This window comes from Ciconia boyciana, chromosome 7 (assembly GCF_034638445.1).
Source record: "Ciconia boyciana chromosome 7, ASM3463844v1, whole genome shotgun sequence".
NCBI lineage: Eukaryota > Metazoa > Chordata > Aves > Ciconiiformes > Ciconiidae > Ciconia > Ciconia boyciana.
In genome coordinates, this window is record NC_132940.1 from 58,438,852 (window position 1) to 58,462,607 (window position 23,756).

The following is a 23,756-nucleotide window of genomic DNA, read 5'->3' on the forward strand; positions in this document are numbered from 1 at the left end:
TGTTCAGAAACAGGACATGCACCATGTACCCTCCTAGAAACCTATTAGGTGTTACCAGCAACAGGCCAGCTACCCTGCCTGGTCTGACCCCAGATTTGATGCAGCTGTGATGCAGGCTGGTGCTCCGACAGGGAGGCCATTGAGCGGGGGGACTCTGAGGCACTGCCAGCAGCGTGTCAGCTGAAGGCACTGGGTCTGTTGCCTTCCACTTCAGCACGGTTACAAGCGACTGCAGGCAAGGTCATTGTCTCCAGACAGCTCTGGTTAACCCCGCTAAAAACCGCCCTACTTAGGAGCTGATGTAAGTACTTAGACCAGAAATTTCCACATTCAGTGCGCCCTGGTCACACCACGCCGAGGCTGCGGCCATTCCGGCGACGAGAAGCCGCGGGGCAGAGGCCGCCAACCGCCGGCGCGGGGCAGGGCGGGGCAGGGCGGGAGGCGGCTCCCGCCTCAGCCACTTCCCGTTTGCTCGGTCGCCGGGGGCTCGGCGTTGCTAAGGGGCCCGGCGACGCCAGGCCCGGCCGCTGTTCCCCGTCGCCTACGGCCGCCAGCGGCCATGGAGAGCGTCAACAGCCGCTCCACCGCCTCAGTGCTGGCCGAGCTCCGCTGGGACGATGGCTACGCCGTCCCCGTGGCCAACGCGGAGAACAAGGCGCTGGAGGACGAAGTGAGCGCGGGACTGCGGCCGGGGAGGGAGGGGAACCCGCCTCCCGCCAGCGGCCCTGGAGGGCTCCCGCGGAGGGCTGCCCCCGCCGCCGCCCGGGGAGCGGAGCCATCGGACCGGCCGCTCGGCTCTGAAGGGGCTGCCGGCGCCCTGCCCCTCCCCGCCCGCCTCAGGGCGCGGGGCGGCACGGAGCCTTCCCCGCCGCGGCCGGGCTGCCCTGCCCGCCGGGGCCCGGGTAGAGAGGGAGGAAAACCCCACGAGTTCCGCGGAGCTGCGGAGGGCAACGGGGAGCGAGGCCCTCGCCTTAAAGCGTGGGAACGCGTCCCTGCACGGTGTGCGCCGCGGCTCCCCGTCCCGCCGCTCCCCGTCCCCGCCTGCCGGCTGGGTGCCGCGGTGTGCCTCGCACCGCTCCTCGGTAGCCTGGCGCGGGGGTGCTTGTGGAGCGAGAGGCTGTACATCCCCTTAGCAAAGCTCGGGGTTCTTGTGGGTGTATTTGGCCGTCAGGCGAGTGCCTGCTCAGCGGTGCAATGCCTCGACGGTTTCGGTTATCTTGATGATAAGCAACAGTACTTAATGGCAAAAGTGTTTTTGCCACTACCTTTTCTTCCGAAATCTCCCACCTCGCTACTTTGGAGGAACGTAGCGCATACTTCTTACATTTTTTGATTAGTAAGTGCCATGACTATATTTTTAAGTAGTTGCAGGTAATAAGCACTCAACTAAAAGTAGTTACTTGACATTTCTAACTCTTAAATAGCTGCAGAGGATGCAAAAAGAAAAAGTAAACCTGCAAAATGAGTTGACCGACTTTGAAGAGCGTATAGAAGCAATGACATCTCATTTGAAAAACATAAGACAAGAGTTCAGCTTCACTCAGGTAAATCGCTACCTCTAGCAGATCCATTTTATCAGACAGACTTGTAATCTGAGTATCTTTCTAAGGCTGGTATCCGTATCCCTATATATTTTGCCAGCTTTGTTAGAGATTTGTCAGGACTTTCACAGGAAACAAAGTGATATTATGTGATGGTCATTAGATGACCATCCAAGATCAAACGACTGTACCTAGAAGAAAGCCAAGAAGGATGCATTTTAGAATTCTTTATTAATGGTGACTTTTGTAGATGATAAGAAAAATTTGGTCAAGGAAAAGTGTAAGGGAAAAACAGATTTATAATCTTTATAATGGTCAAGAGTTAATTGTGAAATACTAGTGAAGAGTTAATTTATGGACATGAAAAATGAAGTGAGATGGTTAAGGTGCAAGTCTTCACTTACACTCTGAGTTAATTGGCCAAAATGTGTGGTTTAGATTTCTAAAGAGTCCTGAGTCAAAGCTGCACACCTTTACAGGTAAGAGATCCTAGGTGAAAAAGTCTTAGAAAACTTCCCTGCAGCTGATCAACTTTAAAATTTTTTTTTGTGCTAGAGTCAAGTTTTAATCTGCACATAAAGAAAGGGACAGCACATACTAGTGTCTATTTAAGAGAAGCTTCTAGTAAGTAATAGATTTGTTAATATACAAGGAAGAAAACCCCTGGTAAATCACTTTGATAGATTAGACAATATAGAGATACTGCTATAGGCCAGCCTGGTGGTGTTCTGTCTCTGCACTACACAATAACATGATTTCTTTTGCTGTGCCTCCTGAATCTGACGTAAAGCCGCTGGTGATCAAGAGACTAAGATTTTGATTTTGAAAGATTAAGATTCTGAATCTTGAGTGAAATATCTTTGAATTGAGTTTTTAGAGCTATAAATGGTTGATCTGTGGATTCCTGATACAATACAATGGGTGTGTTGTATATTTATTAGAATACATATATTTGAGATACTAAAATCCGAACAATAAAGTTGCTCTGAAAATTCCTCTATTTACATGGCAAAATCATACCATCTCTGATTTGGGATTTGGTTGTATGTAGAAAAAGGTTTTTTTGTTGATATGTGCTGCTTTTTTATTGTAAAGTGCTGAACTGTATTATTCTCTAGTCTCTTTACAAAGCCAGAGAGAATGAAATTGAAACTGAACAACACTTTAAAGCCCTTGCTGAGAGAGAACGTGGACGTCTCAAAAGTGAGATTAAACGACTGGAAGATGAGATAGTTTCCTTAAGAGAAAAGAAAAACAGTCAAGAAGTAAGGTTTACAATTTTTGTAAGAGAACACCCATATTGCAATTAGATTTTATGACTTGTCCTCAGTTGCATGTACAGAAATAGTAGTATAAGTCAAGAATTGCTAATTATAATTAAATCTTATAAAGTATAATAAATGATCTGGATGTGCTTTTCCCTGTGTAGGCAAGTAGAGTGACGCTGAGGATCTCCTTGCATAGACTGGTCAAGACTTAGCAAATATTAACTAGATATTGAAAGGCTGCAGTTCTTAATGTTCTTAATGCCAGATACACAGCCACACATCCATATCACCATCTTGTTAATTCTTGCACGTATTTTCATTATGGTTTAAAAATTAAATTGTTGGTGGCAAATCTTCTTCCCCATGTAAAATAAACTTGGGGCATGATTTTGAGAAAAAAAATTGTTTTACATTTTAAAAAAATGTATTCTAATGCTATCTAATTACAGGTGTTTTTCTGTTTAATGGAACTGTCTCTTTTTCTTTCTACGAATAATTTAAATGATGTTTGCTTATTTTTATATTTGCTCTCTTTCTTCTCATTAAGTCTGTTTGTAATCTCCAGTTGCTCAGAATGGGTAGCATGATGAAGATATCCTTGCTGCTCAGCTGGATCCAGGTTCTCTCATATTTGTGTCAGGAAGTCTCTTCGCAGTCACGTGGGGCCATTTGTAAATTGATATGCAGGATAAAGATCTAGGAACTGGGCCTTAGTGTGCAAGGGAGAAACTTTACCCTATGATGCCTCAGATCAGTTTATTATGTGGAATAAATACCCCTAATATAGGTATATCTCACCAGAGGCTGACTTTTCTGTTTCAAATTATTTGCATTTTAAGTTTGTGGTAACTTACTGTCTTGTTTCTTCTTTAAGACCAGGACGTGTATTAGCATTCCTCAAGTATAATACACAATTAACAAAAAAGAAAACTAGCAATTCTGTTGACAACAAGATGTATGTAAACTTGTAACGGTAGCTTGAACTGGTTGTTTCAATTACTATTCAAATAAAGTATTAGACATTTAATATTGACCCTTTAATTTATCTCTAATTTTATTAGAATACTATAAATAAAACCACTAAGAAGTTGGAAAACTTAAAACAACAGATGAATTGTGATGAGGAAGTCCTGGAGAGCTGGATAAAGGAATCAAATCGTAAAGATAATGACACTATCACAATCCAGAAGTATGCACAACAAGATGAAGGGAAACTAGGAGTAAGTAGAAGCGACAGCAATTTTCAGAAACAAACAGAGAGCCATTTTAGCATTTGAAGACTTTGTTATGTTATCAAGTCAGGTAAGACGGAGACAAGATTTTGTACAACAGTGCTTTTAAACTGGTTTCCACTTAGCAAAACAGTGCAATTCTGTATGAGGTTCATTTTAAAGGTCAGAGAGAACAGGTTTTACAAAAGGTGAAAGGCATAATTGAAGACATTAATTTGTTTGTTCATCTGGGTAAAATTTGAGTTTTTCTGAGAAAGTGCACAAATGGCTAATAAAGTCTAGAAAACACTGCCACTGAATTAAGAGAGGAGTTTGTTCAAAAATGCATGCCAAATATGGACAAATAGTGTAGATTTTCCCATTAGAACTGAATTTGTTAATATTACTGAGAACAAAGTACGGCTATTTCAGTAACACTGCCTAGAATAACGAAAGACGTTATAAATAGACACTTCAGTCACAAGTTCAGACTTTATAAGGGTTTAGTTCTCAAGTATAATATTAATTTAGAGATATGTAGCCCTGGTTAATATTCTTTTGAGCCTTTAAATATAGGGAGGAAAAAATTGATTTTTACTCATTAAATACTTAACCCAAAAACTTTAGCTTACACAAACAGTCTCACTGATATAATTTACATTAGCAAGTCACACAGCACAGTAAGAAGAGTAAAGTGAAATAGCTGATGCTGAGGACCCCACATACACATTTATACATGGTGGAGGGATACTTTGGCCTAGCTCCAGTCTGGTCCCAAGGTCTGACAAGAGATTATGACCTCTTGTATGACCAAAAATTTGGGAGGCTAGATTCTCAGGTTTTTTGTTCTCTAAAACACAATAAAATTGATGCCTCAGTAATTTCACCCCTAATTATAGCAGAGCTTTAAGAATTTATACGGCATTATATATTTGTTTTCGTATCCTTTCATTTTAGGCATTAACCCTTCAAGTAGAAAAGTTGACCATGCAAGCAAATCAGAAGCGCAGAGCTCTTGATAATGAGCTTACAGAAACCATAACAGCTCAGGTTTGTGCTTAAGGTTCTTGAATATATCTTGTTATATATGAAATTTTTAAAATTGGAAATCATGGGGGTGCTTTCTTTTAAACAGATAGAGCTTGACAAGACAGCTGAAGATTTTCGCAGAGTTCATCAGGAAAGGCAAGAAGTCATTAGGCAGTGGGAGAATGCAATACAACAGATGCAGAAAAGAGATCAACAGATTGATCATTGTGCTTTGGTAAAACTGATCCCTATCAGCATATCGGCCTACTTTTGTATCTTTGATAGGAATTTTGCCAGTCACACATAGAATGATTGGGTCTTTTAGATGTTCAGTCTTCTCTTTGTGTTTACCTCTGTATTTTGTTACGGTGTTTCAAAGTTCAGATATTACTGAAATATATTCAGAATTTATTTTGAAAGCAGTATCTCTGAGTGTAAGTAATGATACTCTGCATGATACTATGCAAGGTTTAATTTTCAATCTCAAGGTTGTTGGAAAATGCAAAGCATGCCAGTTTCAGTATTTTCTTTTCTGTGATCTAAGAAGCAACAAGGTGGAGTGTTATTTCTTAGAGTGTACGGACAATCAACTGCAAGGAGGGGATTCTGTGTCTGGGATGCAATATTAAAAAGAAAACAGAACATTTATTATTGAAGGAATTAGCATTGCTACCTCTGTGAACAAATGCATGACTAACATTTATGTCAGAATTATGATAAATAATCACATTAAGGTTAAAAATTGGTCCTTAAGTACATTCTGCAAATGGAGAGAAGCAACAGCACTCCTCTAATCCAAAAAAGATCCTGTCGGGCATTATAAGTTAGTATTAATTTCTAAAAGATATAGTCTTCATTGGTTTTGTCAGTGTCTTATGCACAGATGGTACAATGGCAAGAGGTACAAATAAAGTATATTTTATCCTGACTTTGTCAGAAGTGTGAACTCCTTGGAAAGTTCTGCAGGGCAATAGAACAGATGCACCAGAAAAAGCCTGAAGGATCAGTGTAGAGAAAAATGTTATAAATGAGGATTCCAAAGTAACAATGGCTTTCTACCTAAATCCTTAGCTCTGCTAGTATGATACTTTTCTGCTGAAAGAATATCAGCTTTGTTATGTTGCCCATATGGGTATTAGGTGTATCCTGAGCAGAAACATGGTTTAAACAGGCTTAAGATATAACACTAAAAAAAATGTAATAATAAAAAATGACAAGCCAGAAGAAATACTACCAAACAGAAAATATAATGGTCTAATTTAGCTGAAATATTTTGGATTTCTTAGTATTTCATGTCAGAAGATTCCTGCAAAGAACAAACAACAGATATAAAACAACAACACAAAACAAACAAAACCAAAAAACAAACAAACCAAACCAAAAAAAAGCCCCCAGCTCTGGCCAACCTTCCATATATTAGTAGTCCATAGAATAGTCCTACTGATGCTTTTGTAAACGGATTTTTTTTTTTAACATTAGAACTACAGTATAATTTTCCCAGTAGCTAATCTTTTACTTAACCTTTCAAAATACACAGTTTTCACTGAATAGCTATAAATCTGTCAGCTAAAGTAAGCATCATTACTGTTGGTGATTTTCCTCTTGCATTTCATCCATTTCAAGTCTACTTGAAGTTTTGTTCACATAGCTTTTTTTTTTCCCTAGTCAATCAATCAAAAAAATTTTTATTTCATACAAGTTTATAGTGTCATGCTTTTTTGAAATTATTGGAATATTTTTGGAAGTTTCCAATCCAAAACAATTGTAGTATTTGGTGTTGTGATGTATGAGTGGAATAAAGTAATTTAAGAATGATGTGATAGCTGGGCTGTCTCATGCAAAGAGTAGTCTTAACAGCAATCTATCTTCTGGTTGTACCCTTTATTAATCTAACGCAAGCAAATCTAAAATGCTTTTATCCTGATAGCTAATAACAGAGATAAAACAGGAGATCAGAAAGAAAGAAATTGTGCTGAAAGAGAAGACTTCCTTTTTGGTAAATGAAACTCTTAATAATATGGAATATGAAAAGAAAATTTCTTCGGCTGAACGGGAAGCTACCAGCCTCCGAAACGAATATCAAACTCAGGATACTTACAGAGTTCAGCTGCAGGATGAGGTAAGGATGACCAAACAGTTCAGAAAAACAGACTGAAACTATCACTTTTAACTCAACTTTTGACTAGATGGAGGAGATAGAGGAATAGCGTTTGCTTTTCTCTGTTTTTATACTAGACTCGTAATAATTCAACAAAATGTCTACTCTTCTCAGTCTACCCATGATTATTGGGATCTGAACCCTCAACTTAATCCTTTCATTGATAGTGGTGAAGAGATTAGCTTGTATTCTCTGTTGTGTTGGTATAAAATTGATGAATTTTCTCTTAAATGGTGTAACACTATTAGCTGCTTCAGAAGGAGACATGTCTTGCCTTAGCATACATAGACTGCAGTATTGTATGAAGATGAGAGAAATCCCTTCCGGATTCCAAACAATTCCTATCCTGTGCTCTCAGAAGTGAGTGCTGATGGCCCTTGTAGTCAGGTTAAAATACTTGAAAAGAAGAAAAGCCAACTCTTTCACATGGCTTTCTAATGAAGAGGCAGTAGGACAGGGCAGCTTGATGCTGTCCATACTTACTCTGTTACTTATATTTAATCTGCACTTAAAGCTAGGAATGAGCTGCACTGCTTAATTACTTAAATGCCTGTAGAAGTATTTCTAAGAGGTAATTCAAGTCTCATGGCTCTGTCGAAAAGGGATATGCTTGCATTACCTGAGTAAGTTTTCTCTTAACAAGAAAATGGTAACACTGGGCTACTCAGCAAGCTTGGTCATTTAAAAAAATACCTGCATCTGCTGTTGCCTTAACTTTGGATAGCTTTTCTGTAGCAGGTGGTTCATAAACTGATATCCTAATTAAACTGTAGGTAGCTCAAACAAGGTGTAGGTTATTAGATTACCCTATAATTCATATAAATTTGAGGGTTCACACAACTGGTACGTTTTCATCTCTAAGCTGTGAGATTCTTGCTTGATGTTTTTCACAATTAATACTACGTAATGTGGTAATGAGAACAGTCTCCCATTATTAGGTGTTAGAACATCTGTGGCACACAAGTGAGAAACAAGGAAAGAACCAGACTTACAGTTCAACTGACAACTTGTGACCTCCCCGTTTCTCATTCTGGTACAGAGAGACACCTGCTATATATACCCTTGATCAGGTTTCTTCAGCTGTGAAAGTGACGACAATTACGCTTACACTGTTAAGTGATACTGTGAAGACTAATGAGCTACTGATTATAAAGTATTCCTATTCTGTTTAATGAGTGTATGCTGTCATGTATTTTTTACCAAATTAAATGTCTTTGCATTTTTGTCACAGTGTTCCCTTATCTTAATCAAAATAATTTTATGTACCCAACAAAGTTTGAATTAGAAATATTTAGTAGATACATAAGGGTATCCATGTTCACAAAGAACCTCATCAAAGTCAGCTGTGCTCTATAAAACCATCGTTCTACTTATACAGATGCTGTTGGACAAGAATTGCAGCCCACACCACCTTCATAATTCATTCTGTATTCTTAATTATTAAGTATTTTGTCCCAGTATTCAGATTATGTAAATTAGTCTATTGAGTTTACTAGCTGTGCTGATTTACAGCACCTCAGAATTTGCAGCACTTCTCATTTGGAAAACACTGTTAAAAAGAAATGGAATACTTTCTAATAAATAGGTCCCTTACAATTTTAAATATCCTAATACATACCAAAGTAAATAAGAGCTCGATGACTCCATTTTGTAATTTATTAGCTGGATGCTTTGAAATTCACTGTGGACAGAACTGCTTCTGATCTAGAGTCTTTGAGAACACAAGTAACCAATCTGAAGAAAGAAATTCAGAAAAAACAAGCCAGGTAAGAAACAGACCTTTAAAAATATCATTTGTAAGGATTAGTAATATAATCAAATCCTTGAGCTAGCAAAGAACCTTAAATAATGTTGATGATTAAAGCCTCCAACTTTCTGGTTACTTCATGTCCTCCATAGTTTCTGGCACTGGGCAATTTAGGAAATACTCCTGGCAATCCTTGTTTTTAAAGGGCGTGAAAAAATTAGTTAGGGCCTTGGTTATCATAGGTTAAAGTTTAGCCTGCTTTATTAGGCAACTGCTCAGTAAGATATGCTGCTTGGTTTTGGCAGTGTTTCATATGCAATGTACATTTAACAAGTTAAATAATGTAATTTTGTTTAGATTAAGCTTTCTTAAAGAAAAAAATGCAAGTCTTTCCAATAAGCTGAAGCTTGTGACTGAGGAGACACTCAGTTCAGAAGACAAAGCTCTGAGGATGGAAGAGATACTAAAGGATGAAGAAAAAATTGTCAAGGTAAAATGTTTTTCATGGTTTCTGCAAATAAGGATTCATTTGAATTTGCAAGCTCTATCTAGAAAAAACATTTATATATTAAAATAGAATGTAAGTATTAATATGACATGTAGCTATTTCATCAAACGATGAAGTAACGTGCATGTCGATACGTCAGTATCTGTGCTGGGAAAACTGGAGGAAAATACGCGGTCCCAGCAATTCAGAAGATGGTGTCCCCATATATTACCATAGGATGCTGGAACTGTCATTGTACAGATCAGATATAAAACCAGTATTCTGACTGCATCAGTGTACTGAACAGGGCATTTACCTCTGACATCAGCTAAAAGCTACTTACAACTTCTTGGCTAGATTCAAATAAAAGTTCTTTACTGGAACGTGGCAAATTTCATTATATAGAAATGTTTTGCTTCTGCTTTGTAACAATACTGAAAAATTTCAACATCTTGTATTTTGCTTGGGAATTTATGTCTCTAAACATTCTGTTTTACGGGCTGCTGAGGAGCAAGGGTCCTTGAACTTCTCTCAGTTTCCCATCAATAAGGTTGTTAAAGAGTGAGAATCTTGTCAGGATGAATTTTCAGTAACATTACCACTGAAAACTTCTTGGCTTTAGTAAAACACCACCAAAACTTATAAACCTGCAAAGAGCTATGATTCTGACAAACTGGGATGAAAAAAGATTTTGAAATCTTTTAATCAGATTTGGCTGGCCTAGTCTCCTCTTCATTATTTTAATTCTACTGCATGATACTCTGATACATCTAACTTGTTGTAGACTATTAAATAATTACTGGCTCACTTTAGATTTCATTGTCATGATGAATAACGATTTTGACCTGGGAAGCAGCAGGTACAAGCTGTCATATGGTGACTATTTTTTAACATGTCTAATACTACCTTTTTTTAATTCTAACCCCACTTCTTATGTTGCAAATTAAGTATAGGAGTAAAAACATCCTAATTCATTATCATCTGATGAACTGTAAAGGGCTTTGAATAAATGCAATGTTGTAATGCAATCATCTGAACTTTCCCGCATTTCAGAAAATGTTTCTACTGTTTTGTCATTTTGCTACTAATTCTCTTAAAGTATTTTACTACTTAGCTTCTGACTGAACTTGAAACAAATGGTTTTTTACATTTTGCTGGACAATTGAGTATTGGATATGCTGAAGCTTTCTTTACTGTAAAATGACCAGGTTAAATTAATGTGACAGCAGGTGTTCCCACACAAGTACTTGTGCATACCACTGTATACTCTTTTTTTTTTACTGTTTTGTGTTTCCTGTAGGACATATGTGAAATAATTCCTTGCAGTAGATTGAGTGTTATTCTGCAAACTTTTTAACTCCGCAGGCATTAACCGCACATTTTAAATACACATACAGAAACTAGAGAGTTTCTTAAATTACAGGCCTTACTTACTATTTTGGTTTTTCAGATAATTTGAAAACAAGTTGTAATGATATAACATTTCATTAAAATGAAAACCTTATTTGCTTCCCCTTAAGACTGTTACCAGGGTGGCTAAACCATTAGCAGGGTTTCTTTACTTGCATCTGCGGCGGATAACCTAAGATGACATTGAGCTCAGCAGCTCCACAGCTTCAGGGTAGTATTTTAACTAGATGAACTGTTCTTGAACAATGTCTGTAATGTATTCGTCAGAAGCATGCTTTCCATCACCATTAGACACACATGGCTATTTGCTGCATCTATTAATTTACTGTGAAGACATATTTACAGGAACAATGTGGATGAAATGTCACCATTTTGTGCTTTAGTTCTGTGATGCTTCTTACATTTGCACTTACAGCAAGTTCAACTACAAAAAAAATCTGTTTGGTAGAATGTGATTATGAACTCTTAGAGAAGGACTTAAGTTATCTTTCACCGTTATTAAAGCCAGCAAGATGGTTCACAAGCAAATTTCACAAGGTATACATATAAAATCAAGAATAAGCACATTTTTAATCAATGTAGAAAAGTGAATTCTAAGGTGTTTTGCTATATTAATTTAAATATGCATCTTCAAACTCTGTACCAGACTTGAACTAAACGTAAATGAGACTTCTGGAACAGGATTGTGATGCCACATCACTTGTTTTAGAGATGTACCTTACAGGAAACTAGCATGCTGAATGGCCTGAGCTTTGCAAAGTCTTTGGTTATTTGGGTGGGGGGGTGGAAGGAGGGAGGGAAAGAATAAAGTTGTCTTCCTTGTTAGGGTTATAAAAAGAAAATAATCTCAATTTTGTTTGTTTTCAGTACATTTCAGGTTACCTGAAACGTTTAGCATTGTCTTACTGTAACAGACCCTACTAAAACCTAATTTCCTGCACTGATTTAGGTGTTAATGGCAACTTACCTCTGAGAATTAGGAAGTGATTTTAAAATGGGTAATTAATTTTTCAAACAAAATTATTCCAACTTATATAAACACACATATGTACATATACATGCATACACACAGAGTTACCAGTATTAATAAACCACTGAAAAGCTTTGAATTATATTTCTCCAAATATTCAAATATACTGGAAGCAATAAGGAGGGGTTTTTTGGAAGGATGACAGGAATTTAGTTTTCTGAAAGGCTGAAAAGAGTAGCATTCCCATAATGGAAAAAAAAGGTCACGTAACAGTAGGGTAGGATCCAAGTTAAAAAACAAAAATTAAAAAAAGACTACTTTCTCTTTACATCAAAGACTTTTCTTGCCAACCATTTTGAAGACCTATGAAATTCCGTGTTCATATTAATGGATATAGTATTGAAAATTTTTAATCTTTCTATATATGATTAATAAAGGCAAGTAATTCCTCAGAAATTACTTCTGATGTGATTAATTACTTCTTACTGCTTAATGATTAATTTGTCACCAGGAAAAAGAAACAGAAATGAACCACTTAAAAGAAATACTTTTCAAGAAGACTCAAGAGTTAAAGGTGCAGAAGGATAAGGAGAAGTGTGTTCTAGCGGAAATTGAGGGAAGTCGAACATCACTTAAAAATCTTAAGAGTCAACTGCACAGACTTGATGCGGATGCATTAAAACAACAAGAATTAATATATAACCAGGTAAAATGTTAATGTACTTTCAAACTATGATTGTTTCTTGGGTCTAATGAGAGTAAATTGCTTGAGTTCTGTAATCTTTGTCAACATCTTACCATTTTGGAAATGCCATGCAGTATAATTTGAAGTCTGCATTTATTTCTGTCTCTAGATGGAAATGGCCTCAAGTTGCGCCAGGGGAGGTTTAGATTGGATATTAGGAAATTTTACTTCACTGAAAGGGTTATCAAGCATTGGAACAGGCTGCCCAGGGAAGTGGTTGAGTCACCATCCCTGGAAGTATTTAAAAGACGTTTGGATGAGGTGCTTAGGGACATGGTGTAGTGGTGGACTTCGTAGTGTTAGGTTTACGGTGGGACTTGATGATCTTAAAGGTCTTTTCCAACCTATACGGTTCTGTGATTCTATGTATGGATAAAATAGAAATAACTGAAACTTGCTATAGTATCACCTACATTATGCACTTGTGTATTTCATTATTTTTTGGATCTGCTGCTTTTCCCACTAATTTCTCAAATCAGTTCTTTACTTTGATCCCTCTGAACCACAGACACCTCAGGGTAAATTTTTAAAGCAATACAAGAGGTACATGCCAAAATCCTGTTATTTACTAATTGGATTTTGTGCGTATTTCCTATGCACCACTTTGAAAATTTGCTCTTTTATATCAGCATCCACTGGTAACAGCAAGATGGCAACTCCTCTGTAAGCCTCCCTACAGCAGGCTGTGCTGAGTATGCTTTGTTACTTTTCTAGAAGATTACTCCTAAACCATCACTGCACATCAGTCATCTAAGAATATGTTGCTAATGAGGTCTATAAGCCATAAATTATTATAAAAACAATAGCTTAATTGGGTGACTGTCCTAAAGCCAATATTTAGATCCAAGTTTATATCCAGTGTTTTAGCTTTATAGGAAGGCTATAATTGCTTATCTCAGACTATAAATTTTCTTAAAAATTATTTTAACAGGATTTTTATATTCAGCAAGTACAGAGACGGCTGTCACGGTTAGAAGGGGAGGTTAATGCAGATGAAAAACAAGTTTTGGAAGCAAAAGTTGCTGAACTCAAGAAAACCTTAGAAGAAAAGAAAAATGCATATGATGTTTTACATGCGCAGCACAAGAAACTTCAGGTAACTTCCTTAGAACATCAGGTTGACTGTGTAACATCTAGAAACCTCAGTTAATTAAGTAGATTGGGTCTTATTAATTAATAACTTGGTATTAGATTAAAAGATATCTGAAGTTTGTGTAACCCATGTAGAAAACTTCATATGTTCCCTATACCTTCCAGAAAAATAGGAAGACAAGCATTTGAAATGTTGGAAAGGTAAGCTTAGCTTTCATTTCAAGATGTGACTGACTGCTTGCAGATGTCTGAATTTATCATTAGGACCATGTAGAAATAGGAGAATGTTATTCTGTGATGCTACTACTTCTATATTTTTCACAAAATGATAAGTACAGTTGCATTTAAAATTGTACTAAGTAACATTACTGAATCAAAGGGACTTTGAGTTAGTTGACCCCATCCTGATATGTAATTCAGAAATACTATTTTTCTGTCTTTATTCCCATGTGAGAATTTTGCATATACATGGTCGTTATCTGTTTTTCCACTATCCAGTGACCATCATTAATTCTCTAAAAATGCACTTACCTTTCTTGTAGGTATGAAACAGTCAGTTATTCTGTAGCCAATTTATAAAAAGAAATCATAAGAAACATATTTGTTTATTAATCATCTACATTTTAGCACATTTAGAAACCTCTTTTCAAAGAGAAACCTTACAAAGAGAAAAGTCAGGTTTTTAATAAAACATCACAACTGGTTTCTCAGTGATAGTTAAGCAAAAATTTGATCAATTTAGTGAGGGGAAGAAACTGCTTATAGGAGAGCCCTTTAACTGGAGATCCATGCAATAACAAGATTTAATGTTGGGCAACTGGTGCCCACACTTCAGTTTTGAGGAGATGCAAAATTTGAGTAGCGATTATAATCAAACATTGAAATACACCTCCAGGAATTTATTCATACTCTGGAGTATTATCAAAGACAGATGGTTTTATGAAGATGAACTACAAATATCAAAGTCATGGTCAGACATGCCAAGAGATTTTTTTTTATCTAGACCAAAATACATGATTATATTAGAATTGCCCCTTATTGGCTGAAAGATCTAAATTGTATAACTAACAGTTACTACACTCCAAATAAAACAAGCAACGACATTAATATTGCAACAGCACTCTGCATGAGGACTGCAATGCTCTAGGCACTGTTTGCAGAGCAGCATGTGGGCACAAGAAGATGATGGTTCCTGGTTCCAGGACTTAAAATATCTCATTTAAAATTAACTGGTAGCTTTTGTTGCAACCTACATTCACTGAAATAAATTAAATATAACTTATTTGGAAACAGAGTGATATCCATTTCATCAAGAGAGCAATGGATAAGACAGGAGAAGAAACAAGTGGTATGATGATCAAGATAAATGAACTAAATCTTTTCAATGAGAGATCAGATCAGGAGTTAAAAAAAGCTAAAGCCCTTAAGCAGGTACAGTATTATTTTGCAACTTTACTAATACAGGACACACTTGTTTGTTTTTTAAAACACATTAACTCATTACTTGATCTGAAGGCTGTTGTCTGCCTCCCACAGTGCTACATCATTATATCCCTAAGAACCCTCTTTGTAGTTTCTTGATTACATCTTCCTTCCCAAACTTTTGAAGTAATTTTCATCACTATTATCTTAGTAGGCAAAGTGTTGCTTCTCCTCTGTATACAGCATAAAGTTTGTTTGGGTTATCAATTTAATCAAACATTACTTATACCACAATATTCACCTGGTCAGTGTTTTTTTTTTCTGAGAAACAATTGCCTTTAAAATAGAAAATGTATTTACTGTTCAAGAATGTCTTTACCTAGCACTGAATTTTTATTCTCAGTCTGTGATGCCAACTAGTAAGTTTGGCTCAGTTTTGTTATTAAACAGTGAGATTTCTTCCAGCAGATGGTTTGGGTCTATCTATATTCCAATTTAAGGAATTAGAAATAAAATGGATGTCCTTCTCCCCATATTTTGATAAACAGAGGAAAACAGTTCCCAATCCCTTAATTACTGCACATTTCTTCCTGCAATAAGCTCTAGCCTTCCTAAAGAAAGCACTAAGGTAGTAGAACAACACAGGGTCTAAGTAGCAGGGGAAAGAGTTTTACTATTGACTTAACTGGTGCACTTGCTCCTCAATGAAAACTCTCTTTCCCTAACCTGTGACTTTTGTTTGGGGATGAAATTCAGGGGAACAAAAGCAGGAAACTGATGGCATAAAAGAACTCAGAGAAAAAAATGGTACAGAGTTTAGGATCCACAAGAGGTTGGTTGTTTTTTTTTTTTTAAATGACTCAAAGTGTTTGCATGGTAATGAAGTTCACCACTTGCTGCTTTTCATAAGCTTTGGTGTATATATAAATTTGCTCATGTAACAACATGACGTGTAGACCTACAGAATCTAGAACATATTCCAGACATTTATAAAGGTTCAAGTGAGATATTAACTGCTTCAGAAAGTTCCTTGTAAGGTCTGCTTAATTTCTTTGAAACCACCTAAACTGAAAGTAAGTTGTAGATGGAGAACATTAGAAAGGCTGATGAATTTGTATAAAACCGTTTAGGAAACAATCTACCCCATCGCACTCACCATGTAAACTGTTAGCAAATGAGAACATTTTTAAATGCAGAGCAAAATGAGTCTTACAGTTGTATATATATTAAAGATAAAATAATGGATGCTTTATAAAAAATTAACTGCTATAAATAATCTTAATTAAAAATGATGCTTTCTTATTTTGAGACCTTTTTGGCATTTATTAGGACATGATGGTTGAAGAGAATCTCTTAAAACTAGAATTGAACCGTCTTCAAGATACTCTGTGTAATAAGTCAGAGAAAGTTCTAACACTGGAAAAACAAAAATTGGAGTTAAAGAAAGCCATAGCAGAAAGAACGGAGGAAATAAAGATTCATAAGGGAATGCTGGATTCCCAGATAAGACTCGTGGATCAGGAACGGCAACGCATAAGGTAACTATTCTTATATAAATTAAACTTGTAACTTTTATTGAGTACATTTTATATGAGGACTTACTGAAAAAGAGAAGCATTTTACCCAGTTTCACCAATTAGAGAAACTGAGGATAAAATAAATCTTGTTCAAAGTTATATACTGAGACAGCTGAGGCTAGTAAGAGATCCCTTCTCTGAAATCCAGCCTGCAGCTTTAACCCCTTCGTGAACAAGAGGGTACTGTTTACTCTGTTAGTGAAGATCTTCTGTAGTACTGAGAAGAAACCTCAGTTGCAGACATCTTTTTAAAGTCAATGTCATGTGTGTGACCCTGCCTTTTTCAAAATAATCAGGAAATGTGACATTAGTGTGTCTGGAGGTATGACAAAGTATTTAAAACAGGAAAGTTGCTTTTAAAGAGGGTTTACTACCAACTGCTTGATAAAACTGTAATTTCTTTGACTTACAGAGTAGGTCTGTTTTGGTTTGGTTTTTTTACCTTTTTAACAAATGAGCTCTCCGTTATGTGTCCTAGATAACAAAATTAAATCTTCTGAATTATGTATGTACCCTCTTACAAAGCAACCACATGTGAAATAACTTTTCCCTTCTGTATTAATCAGTGCAAAGTATCTGGGACAGTTTTAGCTCTGAAATCCCAGTATCTATATCCAGCCAAAAATCAATGCTTCAGCAGCTGAACTGCTGAAATCTGGCAGGCTTTTTATTCACTCCTCTGCTAACCACACCCCACACAATAGGAAATTAGAGTGATTTAGTGTGATTAAAGCTTAACTGCTCACCGAGAGCACAGACTGTGTGGCTTTTTTCCTTTGATAATTACACAGCTAATTGATACTTCCATGTAATTTGATTTGGGGTTGTTGCCTACAGTTGCTTACGCTCGTATAGTAGTGGCAATATGAAGATACTATCAGCAGGGGGCAGCTTGTGCAGCTGTAGTATTTAAATGCCAAACCTTTAAAAATTTTGGGGAAGGACTGTGGCACAGCCTCCCAGGATGCAGTGATCTGGAATACGCAAATAACTTTGACTCAGTTTAGAACTGAAAGAAAAGTGTAGGTAACCAGAAGAACAGATTACTGTGGCTGGGAGAACACAGAAAGCAATAAAAAACAGTAGCAGCACAACTGCTGCTCTGTCTCCTAGTACACAGACAGACTGCCGGAATAACACCAGTAGTTTAAACTGCTGTAACAAGAACTGCCCACAAAACACTACCAGACAAACACTTTCTCAACCCTTTTTTTTTTTTTCTCAAAATAAATCAGTGCTGAATTTCAAGATCGCCTAAATAAAATTGATAAACTGAGATGCAGATATGAAATTCTTACTGTTGTCATGATGCCACCTGAAGGAGAAGAGGAGAAAACTCATACCTACTATGTAATTAAGGTATTTTATTATCAGAATTCATTATCATTGAAGTATTTAAGCTATAGATTTCCCTGGGTTCTAGTCAAGTAACTGAGACAACCTCCTTGCCTACTGCTTACTTTCAGTCTTTGTTTTACATTATCTGACACTGTTGGGTTATTTAAATGACACAGCAATTTCACATGCATCTCTGTCATCAGTCCTAGTGTCAGCGGAGCCTTAATTTTAAGCAGTTTGAAAAATTTCACTTCAGTGCTCATTAATTTACAAAGACCCACAAAGTACTGGTCATGTGGTAATCTGCTATAAACTGAAAACAAGTTTATCACAGTCTCACATGATCTTAAATTCTTCTATCCTTCAGAGTTATTTTTAGGTATTTATTTCACCATATGGCATTTAAACCTTGAAGAATGTCAACTTTCCCATTTTACTTATCAATCACCAATGCATACTTCAGCTTTTTATTGGGGGGGGAAATCACTCTTTATCCATAATGCAATATGCTGATTCTGGAACAAAAATCTATTATTTTTGATCTCCACAAACTCTGATTTCCTCTTAAAGCTAAATGCTTCAGCTGCAATCTTGGCTCTGAAGTCCATCTCTTTCTCATTCTTAATGATGGTATTTCTGCTGCTATGAGATCCAGCACAGCAGAAGACCCTCAGTAAAACCCTTGTAGTCACTGTGGGTGTATAGCCTCTAAACTATGGAGATTTTTCACTGTATCAGATCTTCTGAGGGGCTATAGAAAATAGGCCCCTTCACCAGCTCGCTGTGTTTCTTAAATATCACTAATCAGATGAATGAAGACTTTCAAGTAATTCCTAGCCAAACTGGATGACTATTAACACTCTCTCGGTAGTTTTATATAATGTACAATCTCAACTCTTACTTGGATTTTGTGGGTAAAGGAAACAGATGTGAAACGTGCTGCAGTTCACATCAGCAGTGCAAAGCATGGAAACTGCTTTGTACACAGTGTGGATACTGCTAATCAGGACTTTGTGAGCTTAGATGGAAAGGCAGATACCTATAATGAAATGCACATGGATGAAACACCTCAAAGAACTTCTAATACTGTAAGTAACTACTCCTTCCAGTTACCTAGTAACTCAAATCTCAGTTCAAGCCTGACAACACAGGTAAGACCCATATATCTACCTAGGATTTTAACCCCTAAATATTGCAGGTATTTTTTTCTGTATCATTGTCCTAATGTTTTCAGTATGCATGCAGTCACCTAAAATAGCAGTTTTATTTTCAGGCTGCACAGGAAAAGGAAGCACTTCAACGTGAAGGTGATGATTTAGATGCAAAGATCTGCAAAGCTGAAAAAGAAATTGTAGCTCTGGAAAACACTTTGTGTGTACTTAATAACTGCAACAGCAATTACCGAAACTCTTTCAAGGAAGTCACTGAGACAAGTATGATAAATAGAAATTGAAATAGAAATTGAATATAGAAATTGCTATTTGTTGTGTGAGTTACAGATGACTGTATAACTTGGGTATATAGTGGGGAAATTCAGTGGCACAAAAGAATGAATCATTGAGAGAGACTAAACTGGTAGCAAAAGGGAGCGTAATTCACATGCTCCTGTGAATAGTTCAGCCAGATAAGCACAGAAGTGCAGTAAGGTGTGCCATGAGAAATTACATAAGCTTAATTCTAGAAAAGATTTGATTATTTAACTTTTGTGCCCTCTGCTGGCTCTGGGAACAGTAGCTCTTAAATCATTCTCTCTCGTGAAGGCAGTTACTTTTTTTGCAGTGATTTGGATTAGTAGCAGAGTATTTTTAAAAAACCTTGAGGTCTCTGTAATACTCCCAACACTAATATAGTAATACTCTGTCATGCAGTTACTTTAAAGTGCAACTTAAAGTGAAAATTGAGTTGCATACACTGCTTGTCCAGCATTAATGCTGCCTCATTGTTTGGGATCACAGGTGAGGAATATGAGGAAAAATTGAAACTAGAGGAGGAGAAAAGGGCTGCTCATGAAAAATACAGATACAAACAAAGACAGATCAAGGAACTTCAGGAAAATCTCCAGGTAAAATACAAGCAAAAGTTCCGGTCAAACAGACAAGGCTGCAGCATGTAGCTAAATCCATGCAAGCCATCCTATTGAAAGAATAGGAAATTGTGGGACAAATTTTTCCCAGTTTTTATATCCTATGCTTTGTATGAATGGATACAATTTTTTTAGAAGGCTCTACGTCTCCTTTCAGAAGTTGAGTGCTTATTTGAGTTTTCTTGAATCACAATGAAACTTCAGACCTTTTAGTCACATACAGATAGAAGTTTCAAAATCCCAGAGGCACAGTGACAGGTGCTCTGTTCTGGCATCCAAGAAAGCAGTTGTATTGTTGTGTAGCATACACCACTATATTGTAACATCCTGTCCTGTACTGCAGAGATTAAAATCCACATATCTTGTGTCCTCTGGCATTTAGGTCCCAGGATTTTTTTAGGAGAACATATTCTGTTTTATTAGCATTCAGGATGCTTCAGTTTAAACAGTATTAGTTTAGCTCAAGAAAGCTAGCTGACTCCTAACTTAGCAGGCTGAGCACTAAATGCAGGTAAAGGATAGCTTGTGTTCAGGCTCCACATCAAGGACTTACTCATGGTTCCCCTTGTGATCAAAAAGCCCACTTGGCCCTTTAAGAAACAACAACACTTAACTCTGATGTGTGACATTTTAGTTAAAATTTTCTTAGGCAGAAGAAATCAAAGGCACCCATGATTAAGCCGTAAGTCATTGGCTATAGGTCAACAAACATTCCTATTGCTTATTCTACCACCATAGGGCATATACCTTACTTAAGAAATAATATCTCTGAAAATAAAGAAGAGGGACACATCTTCATCAGGGCACAAGTCCTAGGATATAATGAGGTGTTAAGGCATACCCTTTCCTGCCTTTTTAAATAAATTTTTTTTTTTTTTAAAAAACAGAGCTGCCCTTACAGAGATGATTTTATTAATTCCAGTCAAAGATACCCATCTCTTCCCAAGGGAAACAATGTTATTTTTCTTAGGATAGCTTGCACTGGTCAGTTGCTACTGTGCCAGGTAAATCCTCTGTAGACACTGCTCAGAGCCACATCTGAAAATACATACTTATAACTTAATAGTACCTTTAAAGTAATTTTTTTAAAGATATGTCAATTACCTGGTAGTCTCTTTATCCAGGTATTTATCCACTAAACAGTCTGACAGGCAGAAAGGTTTGAGTTGTGTTATCATTAGTACTAATTGCTTGAGCTACATTTAGAAACAAGTAGTAGCGATAGCAGACCCTCCCACAAAGTAATACAAAAAGTGAAATGATATCAGAACAGCTTTATAAACTAACACTACTGTTCAAATGAATTTGCAGAGCATGGAAAAAAATTTTGATACAGTACTGAAGCAGGAGGCCCTCTTCCAAGAGCAAAAGAAGGAAAAACAAGCTCTTATTTTGCAGCTGAACAAAGACATAGAAGAACAGAAGCCAAAACTAGAAAGGGTTATAAACCAGGTCTGTATATTCATTAATGACAACTTCTAACTTTATAGTGACAGACAGTAGTATGGTTAAAGCCACAGAATTTAAACTTAGCAGGTTTCTGAAAAAGTGTTGCATTTTCATAATAGCAATGCTTTAAAAATATTTGTGTTACAAGTGTTCCAGGCTATCCAGAGAAATCCAGTCTCTGAAGAAAACCAAAACAGAAACCCAGGAAGAGAGAGACATTGATCTTCGCGAATTGAAAAGCTTCAACAGAAACATCAACAAATTGTTAGCTGATGTTCTAGAAGCAAATCCTGATTTAACCACACCCTTTCAAACGTACTTTCACCAGGTGAGCTTTCCAGTTAACTGCCATCAAAACCTTGATTGATGGCTCTAAGTCCACTGAGGAGTGTCTTTCAAGGGCAACTCCTAAATTCAACAATAAGCTATACTTATGGTAAAACAGAAAAAAGTGTTCATCTGCTTTCAACATCTTAAAATACAAAGAATTGTAAACCCTCCTGATATACCCAGTCCTATCATACAACCATTAGGTCAACTTCTTTTTTCTTTCCAAATTTTCTAGTCCAATTTAGAGCTTCCTACACTTGCTTCGGCTGGTGGTAGTCAAAGTTCTCGATCACCATCCACACAAAGCTCACTAGCTTCTACCAGGTAAGTGCTAGCAATGGTTTTTTGGCTTTAGTTGTTTGGGTTTTTTTTTTTTAAAGTTAAATCTTAGAGCAGCAAAATTAGTCCCTAAAAATGACAGAATTCCTCACTCCTGAAGGTCTTCTCAATCTTGTCTCTACTTCCTGAATACTCTATAAAAACTTCCTCCTTCTACTCTCCCATCTTTAAGTTTACTGGATTTTTCTAGCCCACCATTAAGTTTACTTCCACATCCATTACAGTTTAAAACTGTAATTAAAGAATAATTACACTTACTTTTGCTAACTGTGCTCTAATTAAACAGTGGTTTCACATTATAAAAGCACAAGTTTGAGCTGCAGCCACATTTTGTACTTGGTAGTGTGAGCTCCCTTTCCTAATTAAATAGGGAAGACAGACATGTATGCTTTTACTGATACCTTTTTCCCCAGTTGAATATGTTTGACATATATTCAACTGTAATATGCCTGTAATATGCTCAATCAGTTACAGCCTGACAACATTCCCACAAGTTACTTAAGCTATTAGTGGTAATGTCTACAGAGATCGTTGTAGGGGATCTTACCTAGAATAAACACTGCTGCTGGGTGGCTTTATTGTAAGCCACCTTTAGAAGCTCTATTTTCTGTATACTGATGAGTAAACTTTTGTCTTTCAGATCCTCCAGAAGCACAAGTTTAAGCTCTAGTCAGCCTCCATCACTGAAAGTTATAGAGCAGAGCTTGCCTATCACCACTCCTGCAGAAGCAGCTGCTGTGGGTTCACAGCCATCCAGCAGAGCCAGCACCTCTGATATATGTAAACGCAAAAATAAGTCTTAAGTAATCTTTTGAAGGCCATAGTAAAGGCTTCATACTAGTTAAGTTACAGGTTAATCAATTAAGAAGCCTTAACTTATTTATCAAGGTCTATTGGCAATCTTATCATTAATTTCTATCAGAAATGTATGTTTCAACTTTCTTCTACAGTATGCAATAAATTATCTAGGAGAAATGTTAAGCATATGTTTTATATAATAAAATAAATTAAGCTTTAAATGACTCTCATTTTGCTGTTCGAGAACTAAAGATCTGCAAAACCCTTCAGAAGCCATCAATTAATTTTTCATATAATGAAAAGGAAAGTTATGTTAAAGCCATTAATTTTAGTAAACTGATATCTTCACTTCACAAAATAATTTTAGATTACACTGCAACAACCCTGGAAAGAAAATGTATGTTTCATTTCAAGATCAACCTTGACTATTAATCAAATAGCCATCTTGGATAATATCTTAATTGAAAGATGACAGTATATGATTAAAGTCAGTAAAACTGTACTTTTTCTATTCAAAATTACACTGTACCTTTTTTGCAACTGACCTATATCTACAGAATTACTTGGAACACTTGCAGCTGAAGTACAGTTGGTATTGCGTGTCCTGCCAACCATCTTTGGAGAACTCACTGTAAATAGAGCATATCTGTTCCCACTGCAATGCAACAGCTGCCTTCAAGCTACTTGTAAAGCAAATACCTAACAACAAAAAACCCCAAACAAAAATCAAAGGCCCACACTTGAACTTACGTAGATAATAAA

At 36.8% G+C, this 23,756-nt stretch overlaps 1 protein-coding gene across 1 annotated transcript; it reads left to right on the forward strand.

The window, feature by feature from the left end:
* The first annotated feature begins 458 nt into the window (after positions 1 to 458).
* Positions 459 to 23,265, forward strand: CCDC39 (coiled-coil domain 39 molecular ruler complex subunit). Its single transcript, XM_072866817.1, has 20 exons — positions 459 to 670; positions 1,425 to 1,544; positions 2,660 to 2,806; positions 3,871 to 4,029; positions 4,978 to 5,070; positions 5,156 to 5,284; positions 6,977 to 7,168; positions 8,870 to 8,973; positions 9,312 to 9,444; positions 12,333 to 12,527; positions 13,498 to 13,662; positions 14,952 to 15,089; positions 16,410 to 16,618; positions 17,893 to 18,016; positions 19,269 to 19,428; positions 19,951 to 20,057; positions 21,390 to 21,530; positions 21,676 to 21,855; positions 22,093 to 22,181; positions 22,837 to 23,265. The coding sequence occupies exons 1-20, from the start codon at positions 560 to 562 to the stop codon at positions 22,997 to 22,999; spliced, it is 2,859 nt and encodes a 952-aa protein (XP_072722918.1). The 5' UTR covers positions 459 to 559; the 3' UTR covers positions 23,000 to 23,265.
* The last annotated feature ends 491 nt before the right edge of the window (positions 23,266 to 23,756 follow it).

Excerpts from the sequence above, each read along its gene's own strand:
- CCDC39 (XM_072866817.1), top strand. The coding sequence starts at position 560 with ATGGAGAGCGTCAACAGCCGCTCCACCGCCTCAGTGCTGGCCGAGCTC. Across the intron at positions 4,030-4,977 it reads AAGATGAAGGGAAACTAGGA|GCATTAACCCTTCAAGTAGA; the intron begins GTAAGTAGAAGC and ends CTTTCATTTTAG. Across the intron at positions 18,017-19,268 it reads ATACCTACTATGTAATTAAG|GCTGCACAGGAAAAGGAAGC; the intron begins GTATTTTATTAT and ends TTTTATTTTCAG.